Raw genomic sequence first — 9,720 nt, forward strand, 5'->3', positions numbered from 1 at the left:
ACTCCCTTTTAACAGGAAGAAACCTCCAGGGAGAACCAGGCTCAGTGTGAGCGGCCATCTGCTGAGGCCGACTGGGGTTCAAGGAGACAGAAGCAGAGATACAAAAAGCAGCTGTAAAAGGCGGCCCCATCCAGGAAACACACAGCCAGGCAGACGGGTTTCAAAGCTATTAACCGCCATTTGATATTTTTAACCCCTGGTCATCTATAGTTATTTATACAGTGAAAGATTTATTCATTCAGAGACAGATCCAGCGCTTTTGGTGGAGGACAGAGACAGGAGGAGACAGAGACAATGTCTTTTAGTTGGTGATTAATAACTCTGTTGATAACCATGATTTAAATGACTAAATTAGTCAAAGCCAACCTGATTCTAACAGTCGATATGGAAGTCCAACCTTGACACCCTGGTTTAATCATTTAACTAATGATCATTAACTGGTTTTACCCTTGAATTGAATGACCTCTTAAATAACAAAACTCTCTGGCTCTAGTTATTTAATAGTATTTTCATAATCTGCTGGTAAACTTGCAAAACACCACTAACCAGGACGGTCAAATACTGATATGTGATTTTTCCCCATCTTATGTCTGCCAGCTCAGAGCTAATCAACATAACACGTTATTTTTCCAACAGGCCAAACAGGTATTGATCCCTAATCCCTGTTATTAAACTCTAAAATATGTTTTAAAATTATTTACTTATTTAATTTATGATCATTTAGCTAGAATGGCGTTGAATGAACTCCCTTCTGTTTAGTTCTAATTTTAAGTGGTTTGATAAATTTTGGTGGCTTGAGCTAACGTATACACCTAGTCTATTTTGGGCAAAGCTTTGCAGCAACTTGGTGCCGATTTCATAAGTCAGACAGTAAGAGAGACACTGAATCTAATCATCCTTTGCATAATATGAACCTCTTTATGCACCTTTCTAGCAGGAGACTGGTTTCTTTATGGAAGCCAGTCTCCTGCTAGCTTGCTGAGTCAAATACAAGTGCTGTGGGCCGTGTAATGATCTTGGTTCTGTTGGTTTTCCTCTAAGTTTTCAGTTTCAAGTTCATCCAGGTTTTTCCTTGTTTTCTAGCTTTATTGGTGTCTGGATTCATTTAAGTTGCTTAGGTTTTTCTGCCTGTCCTCTGTTGTCCCCTTGTGTTTTATTTTCCCTTGGCTTCCTCATCAGCTCTTGTCACACCTGCTCCTTATCAGCTCATTAGTCCTACCTTTTTTTCAGTCAGCCATAAATACACTCCCTCTGCAGTCCCTCTTGGCTGGTTCCTCGTCTTACCTTTTCTCACCCTGGCTCCTTGATGGTTTTCCCCTGATGTCTCCATGGTTCTGGTTTGTGTCTGATTTTTTTATGTAGGATTTTTGGATTCCTGTTTTTGCTGCCTGATCTTTAATTAAACCTTTTAAGAGCTCATCTCTGCACTTGGGTCCTCATAAAAACCTCCAAACAAACCGTGACAGGCTGCCATTATACATTATGCATTTAATTGTTCTGACCATTGGCAAAGCAGAATACTGTACTGTGGTTTAATCAAAACAGAAAGGGCCAATCTTTTGACATGATCAAGGTAGAACATTTCTTTTCGAGCAGAAGATTAATCTTCTTGGAAACCTGTGAGTGGTGTTAAGGGTTGGTTATCCTCCCGCAGCAGTTTGTAGTAGATATTTTTGATTCATGCTCAATACTGAAGCGTGGTCTGCGCTATGTTATTCCACACCACAATGCAAGAGGGCCAATCAGGAACTAGCTGTGGGTCTAGATACGGCCGAGGCGGTGAGGAAGTGGGGGCAAGTCTGTCCGACAACGGAGGGACATGAGGGCGAAAAAGCAGGGATCCAGGTGCGAAAAGGGTCCCAGCGTTCTCGCGCACCTTGCTCTTCTAGCTGCTCCATCTTCACCAGTCGTTTTCCACAATGGTGGTCATACAAACAAAACAAGCCGGTAAGGTACCAAACAGGAAATACGCATAGTGTAGAGCGGATGTAGGTTTGACCAATCAGAGGACTCCTATCTACGGCACTGTCTGCAATCGCCTACAATTTTGGAGAGGTGCAGCAGAGTGTCTGCGGAAGGGGCGGGGACGTCTCAGACAACCTGGTTTCGAAGTATAAATCAGCCTTCAGGAGTAATACGCGGGTACCTCACAGCTCAGGATGAACTACCACTTTACGCCGCTAATTAGGATAATTAAATATGACATTTAAATTGCATTTATTCCAGTTTCACCTTGCATATTTGTCTCTTAGAAGAACATGGCTGATTCAGTCCAGTCCTTTTTTAAACAGCCTGACATACTGAGTAACCGTGCCAAAGGGCATTTTGCAACCAAACATTACTTCTGCGTTTAGCCAAACCCTCGGGGTGTCTCCCTCTGTTGGCAGCACAAAGGCACAGCTGTGTTGTTCTGTTTGTGTTTACTTTTCCAAATATATGCTATGGGGGATAGGTTTGGGACTAAGGTGCGAAGTGAGTTACGGTTAAGTATACATTGGTAAAGGGTAGGGTCTGTGTGGAGCTATAATAATACAGAGGAAATTAATGAAAGTAAATGCAAAGTCCCCATAAGAATGGCAAAACACAACATGTGTGCTCCTGTTTTTTTATGTTTTTAACATCAAACTGAGTATTTGTACCAAAGTGAGGACAGTTAGCACAGTTAGGAAGAAGGCATGAATTGAGTTTATCTTAGATTTAGGTGCAGAGAAAGGGTAAAAAAAATGACTTTTAAAAACAATAAAAGTCAATGTGGGGTCGACACAATGTCCTCACTACAGATAGGAAGATGAGAACGAGTGTGTGTGACGCTCACTGGAGGTGCAGTTGACTCCATAGCGTCCCGGCTCGCAATCCTCACAGGCGGTGCCATGGAAACCCTCATAGCAACGGCACTCCCCGTTGCCTTGGATACCGTCCTGGCATTGCCCATGATTGGAGCATGGGCTGCCATCTGCTCCGGGGCATTTGAAGCACTCGTGGCCGTAGAAACCAGGACAACACTTGTGCTCCTGTGGGACAGAAATAGAAAGATTCAATGTTTTTGTTGTTTTCTTTTTGCAATATGAATTTATTTCTTTGATGTTTATATTTCAGTCTTAAAGTCAGCGTTTGATTAAAGTCGTCGATTTAAAAAAAAAAAAAATCCACTCTTAAAATCTGTGGGGGGGTTTTTTTCAGCCAGCTAATTATACGTCAGCCTGAACACTTAAATTCAGCCAATTATATATCAACAGCCATCTCTCAATTAAATTTTTTTGGTCATTGCATGTTAATTCATACGTAGCAGCTAGTATACGCAACAGTTGAAATCAGAATTTTCGCAGAGCAGTGGTGACCATTACAGGTGTGTAGTTGGAGAGCAAGTTGTTGGCCGTTTCTCAATTCACAAGAACATACGGACTCGTGTCCTCGCCAAGTATTTTCTTCAGAAGAACAAAGAAAAGTCTGAACTTATGGGTCAATTGGAACAGAGGCGTACTGATGACATCATCACAAGCTCAGTTCGTCTGGAGCAGCATTTCACCTCCTGTTATTAATAGTCTCTCAATGATATTTAATTCTGACTTTTTTCGTCTAGTCGGGGAATAATAATTAACACAGTCAGATAAAAAAAAATCAAATGAACATTTTGCCAAATAAAACAAAAATATCGGTATCATAGCCAGCGGTCCTTCACACCCGGCTATGCAGAGAGAAGGCTGCTGCAGACGGCCTAACGTTAGCCCTGGCTGCCGTTAGCCTCGGAGCTCCGCTGGTTGTCGCGGCCCTTTTTAAAAAAAGTTAATGGGCCATATAGTGACGCTTAAAAGTATAATGTTCTCATCTCAAACTCTTAAAAAATTTTTTTATTAACCAACAGCAACAGAAAAGAGAACTTTAAACGTAATACTCTGAGCCCTGTGAGCGCTCCATTGAAAGGAGACGGAGGAGACTCATCCATGACCTCCGACACTAAACTCTCCTCCTCTTGCATGTTTCCTCTGTCCATAGCGTTCCTTGACAGTGTCGTTTCTAAGTCACCAATTTAGTGCTACTTGGTCCCAATGGAATTTCCCATTGGGAACCTACTAGCACTAAGTTGCTAACTGATTAGCAAGATGCTTCCGCCAAATCGGCCACAACCAAACCTGCTTACGAACCTTCAGCCACAACAATCCGGCCCCTTTTATAAACGACCAATCACATTCACTTTATTCACTTGTGTAAAGTCGGGCACCAATCGGGAGAATTTGGAAACGCAACGTTTGGAACAGCCGCTTCCCTACGACTTTAAAATTGGTTTAAAAAATATTACTTAGAAACATTTTGAACATCTATGACCCTTATATGGTATTGAACAGTCTGTTCACAACCTCCAGAGGAACTAGGGGAAAGACCAGATTGGGGGAACGCCCCTGGGAACCAGTCACTGGATGTAAGCACTTCCAGACCAAAATTCTTCCAAAAACATGCAATGTAGAAGGCCCTGAGCTGGGCCAAACTGGTCCCGGCTCCCTGGGAGCATCTTTGTGCCACGGCTTTTCCACTTTTGTACTTAATAAGAGTCAAACTAAATTGCAGATGCCATCGAATCCTTAAAGGCTGTTCTGGAACTCAGAAAACTGAAAAATAAACACTGAAATGTAAAGCAATGTCTAACAGCCTTTACTGATCCAGTAGGTTGGAAGATTATATAGCTGTGAACGAAGCAGATGTTGTTTCTGAGTAATTGGTAAAAATTTTAATCCCTTATTTAGTTGTCTCTTTTTGCCTAGAAATGACAAAATACATGATAAAACAACCAGTTTACAAAAGACTGAACACGGTGGTCAGTAAACTCTTGATTTTATGCAACAGACACAACTCACTACTTCATGCCAGATCCACGGTTGATCTAATCTAGAGCTTTCAAATCTAGAGTTGTAGCCGTTGTTGGATGCAGAACAGAAGCAGACGGAGCAGCACAGAGGGTAACCGTACTCTGGCAGTATTACTGTCAGCTCACCTTCGTGACACGAAGACAATTGATGAGGCAGCCTGGTACAGATTTCCTCCGGCCCCCGACCCGCTTCCGGTAAAAACAGTTGGACCTCATGTTAGCAGGAAACCGCTCCTTGATCTGAAGCAGAAACCAGAATTAATAGTTGAGACAGAGTAACTATGGTTAAAAATAAGGTTGAAGGCATATTTCCAACAAGCAAAGCTTATTTTAAAGTGAAAAGATGCTTTTTATTCTGCTAACTTCTGCTTTTAAAAAGACTTTTGGTGATAATCTGAGGTTGACAGATTAGCTCTCTGAGATTATATGCTGTAGTTTCATGATACGGGGGTAACACCACATAATCCAGTTCTGTTGATCTTGCCACACAGTGATCCATCAGTGATCAGATTATCATACCGCACCTACTGAGCTCAGGCTGAATGAACCAAAACAGCTCTCCTGCTGGACTGTATCACACTTACTGGCTTATACACGTAGTAGCACAGAGGAGGTCCTTCGCAGTCTGTACACCTTCCCTGGAAAAACAGGTACAGACAGACTAGGATTATTTTAAGCTTTAAGATCAAAACATTTACAATATTGATTTGCTGCAAATTTTCTCCTTTTTACTGTGTTACTGCTCTACCAAAGCAGCTGTGTTAGGTTTATTCAATGATGATTATAAAGTAATGTATGTGTGCTTATGAAACATTTGAGCAAGAGGATGCTCCACTCTGTCTTGTGACTCAGTCAGGAGACCATCCTGCCTTGTGATTCTGGTGGGGCATCCTGTCTTTATGAACTGATCAATTGTTCTGACAGAACAAATACTGTTTTGTAAGCATGTGTTATGTTCTGTTAATAAAAGACGGATGCAGGAGGGGAGTTGGAGGAAAAAAGCTGGAAGTTGGGTTGGGCTTTTTTTTCCACTCCTGCAGGAGCTGTTGTTTGAAAATCCCTTACTGTGTATTTCAGTTCTTCTTTTACAAACCTACATTTTTTGAACCCAACAAGCTGTTAAAGAACAACTGTCAAACCTTCTTGTATTCACGTCAACAACGGTCCTTTCGCCTTTCATCACTAATGGCTCCAGCTTCCATACTTACTTTGATCTGGGTTTTGACCTGTCTGCTGCACCTGTTGCGTCTGACTCTAAGGACCTGTGGGAGGACGTGAATGATGCCGTACTGCGTGTCAATGATGCTGCCGTTAAGATGAACGTCGTTTACAGCAGTCTGCATGAGGAGGAAAGGAAACGAGTCAGCTTGTTAGAGGAAGATCTGCAAAATCTCTAAAGGAGCTTTGAAACAAGAAAGGGAACATGTGTTCAACGTCAACGTCATACAGAGAATTGCAAATGTATTCACACTCCTTAAACGTCTCCATTTAAAAAAAGCTAATCCTAAATGCTTTTATTTCCTCTTCATAATCAGGCTATACATAAAAATGCATAAATACTTTTTTTCAAATCTCCCTGAAACTGAAGGTTTTATGAACATCCCTGGTACTGGACGGTGTTAAAATGAGGAAGTTATGACCCCTAAAAAAGCCGTTGCGCCTCAGGGGCTTCCTCAAGGTTCTTTTCCTGGGAGCAAGTTAAACTGGGTAAAACCATATAAAAAGGACTATAAAACAGGAGTAAAAAATAACAGAGTTTATTCCAGATCAGGTTGTAACAGGACAGAGAAAATGCTTGGAGCTTGCACAGCTGTGGGCTCAAAAATCACGTCCGAGAGCGTCCGGCAAAGATTGAGCCCCAAACAAGGTCATCTCCTGCTTCTTATAGCTCATGAGTCTATGTGTTGCATCAGGTGGATGCTTAGCTGTCCGTATCAGAAACTGACACGCCATCCATGTCTCGAACTTCATGCAGATTGCTTCTATGCTTCAGGGTTACAGATAGCTCTCCTCTATCAGACCGGCTCCGAGATGTGCCCATATCCTGTGTACTCCTAAAGACACGAAGGCTGTCCTGATTAGATGCCCTCCGTACACACAGTGACATCCACAATGTGAAGGAAGGTCTTCTACTCTGTCTAATCTGACTGACAGAATAACAATGCACATGATGTATAAAGAATAAACCTAACAACGGCGTCACAGAGTAGCAGTTAGAGAGCAGGTGCCCCCAGTCATCCTCTGCAGCTCCTCGTGGAGCATGAAGTCCAATAAACAAAACGTATAACTCCCAGTGGGATCTTCTCACAGAGGAGCATTCAAACCCATCGTGATAAGAGGTCTGAGAATCATCAGCTGAATCTTTAGAAAATGGAAAGTGTGATCCTCTGGGATCCAGCAGCTGGGAAGCGCCGTTCCTGAATATGTAGGATTCTGAACCAATCAGAATAATAAATACTTTTTCTTCACTGAATCCATTTTATACAGGTTCCAAACCAGAGGAAAATCGGGATCTGTTACCAGACATTAACTCGAGTTATTCTTATCGACTCACACCTTGCAGGCAGGAAGGAGCTTCAGGTTCACACTGCAGCTTGAAGTGACCCAAATCCGGGTTTTTTTTGCCCATATGCGACCTGGATCTGATCTTTTTATGACAGTCTGGACAACAAAGAACCGATTTTTTTCCAATCCAACCCAGGCTACTTGACTTATGTGGCCCTGAATCCGATACGAATCTGATCTTTTTAAATCCTTGTTCATCTGACCTAAACGACAATAATACCCGACATAGGTCACTAATATGCATCCTGCTACGGAGAAGAAGCAAGAAAAACAACAACCATGGCGGATGATGATGCGGGCAGCAGTATTTATGTTTAACCATATTGAAAAGATTGTGTTTTTAAGGTTGGGAAAGATCGCTAGATGCGCTCCAGGGCTCCCATCCATGTTTAGTTCTGTAAACACAGAGCACGACAGCTTGTGATGTCACTGCATCCTCTACTGTGCATGCGGGACACTTAAGTTGTATGAATGCAGTTCACACAGGAGATCACATACATGTCGCATATATTTGGAAATGTGAACAGCAACGCAAAAAAAATCGTATTTCACAAAAAAATCGTAATTGAGCATCAAGGCCTTCAAGATACAACAGGCACCACAACCTGTTTCCAGTACCTGGTTGTCTGCTGTTAGGTGGAACTGGACCTCGTAGTCCTCGCCCAGCAGAGTGGCTTTGAACATGCCGTCATGGAGTTGGTCGAGTGACAGCACCTCTTTAGGAATCACATGGTACAGAAACGTGTCCGAGTCCTGGACAGCAGACAAGAAGGTAAACACAGCGGATGATTTGAGGAAAGAGAGGATGTTTGCTGGTCGCAGGTCAATATTTACATCTTTGATCTTTCATTTTGTTTTTTTCCATTCCAAATCAAACAAGATTTTTTTTATAAAAAGTGACCCAAACTAAACAATCAGTTTTAAGCTGTGAAAACACTGTACAGGGTTCCTACAGCATAAGGCAAGTTAAATTCAAGACTTTTTAAGACTTTTTAATGACACTTGAAATAAAAATTTAAGACCAAATTCACAAGAAACAAAAGAAAAACCTGCTTGCAACAACTTAACCCAAAGGTTTATTTTAACATAAACCACTGCACTAATGTTTCAAATTTTGAAAAGCTTCCCATACAGGAAGAAAGCTAAAAACACACAAATGGGAGGTATATTTTGACAATTATTTAACTGAATTCACAAACTTTGTTTCGGCAGGAAACAAAACAAATCAGTTTTAATGGAACAAGACAATTTACTTTTAAAATAAGAAAACACAATTGCATTGTCTTATTACAAGTGGATATTACTTAATTATGTTATTTTAAGACTAAAAATACTCATTCCATTGGCAAATCTTATTTACTTACTCAAATTAATGGTAAATAAACTTAATTTAAGACATTTTTTCTCATTTTTAGATGGTTTTTGCAGTGTACACAACGTACCATCAGGGTAAAAGTTGGCTCGATCGAAAAATTCTCGCACGATTGAAAAATCGGCCCAAAAAGGGCAAAAAAAATCGTACAGTGTATGCCCAGCTTTAGCTACCCACTGTTGGGTTTTCGGTGTAACTAAATCTCAAAGGATCTTTTAAGGATTTATTATTTGTTTCTTCTCCAAATTATTTTTCAGGTATAAAGGATTTGCAGAACCGGATGATGAACCCACCAGAACTGACGAGTTTGTCTTGCTGAGGTGTTTCCTGATCACGTCATCGGTTGGCAGAAAGAGCGTAAATATCCGTTGATCCAGGTGCCCAGACAGGTTGTACATCTGTGAGAAAGCAGAATAAAATAAGAGCACTAAGACAGATGAGAGGGTCGAAACATTAAAGAGACTCTGAGACAATCTCACCAGAGCGTACTGTCTGAAGAGAGAGAAGCTGGATGAGGCGTTCAGGAATGCCATCACAGTGGGAGGTTCAGGTGGAAGGTCTGAGCGGGACGGGGTCAGAACCTGACTCCACAGACAGGTGAGAAAAAACATCAAGATGAAGTCAGACAAATATAAACGGCTCTTAACAAAGTAACAGTTTGCATAGATTAGAAGAAGGTGGCTGAACTACATGAGGATCAGTTTCCTAATCAGTCTTCATTTTCTCTTTGGTGCAATAAATGAAAAAATGAAAACACAGATGACCGGACTTTTCCCTTAAACCCAAAAGTTAAAAAACTTTCATGTTCAGAATACAATTTTTCATCAGATGCTTGAACGCGCTGCGCCTGCTGCTCAAAACGCGCTGTGGGACCTTTTGCTGCGCCTTGACGCGCGTCAACCATTGACTTTGCATGGAAACT

General features: G+C 41.5%; 1 protein-coding gene across 1 annotated transcript in view; it reads right to left on the reverse strand.

Moving 5' to 3' along the window:
• stab1 (stabilin 1) overlaps positions 1-9,720 on the reverse strand; it is a 163,052-nt gene that overhangs the window by 84,079 nt on the left and 69,253 nt on the right. Inside the window, exons 32-38 of the mRNA XM_015385033.1 lie at positions 9,278-9,379; positions 9,092-9,196; positions 8,045-8,179; positions 6,070-6,198; positions 5,446-5,499; positions 4,988-5,101; positions 2,816-3,011 (exon numbers count right to left, since the gene is read on the reverse strand). Coding sequence (XP_015240519.1) covers positions 2,816-3,011; positions 4,988-5,101; positions 5,446-5,499; positions 6,070-6,198; positions 8,045-8,179; positions 9,092-9,196; positions 9,278-9,379 — 835 coding nt within the window. The remainder of the gene's footprint in view (positions 1-2,815; positions 3,012-4,987; positions 5,102-5,445; positions 5,500-6,069; positions 6,199-8,044; positions 8,180-9,091; positions 9,197-9,277; positions 9,380-9,720) is intronic.

Source organism: Cyprinodon variegatus, unplaced genomic scaffold (assembly GCF_000732505.1).
Source record: "Cyprinodon variegatus isolate N-32 unplaced genomic scaffold, C_variegatus-1.0 Scaffold330, whole genome shotgun sequence".
Lineage (NCBI taxonomy): Eukaryota > Metazoa > Chordata > Actinopteri > Cyprinodontiformes > Cyprinodontidae > Cyprinodon > Cyprinodon variegatus.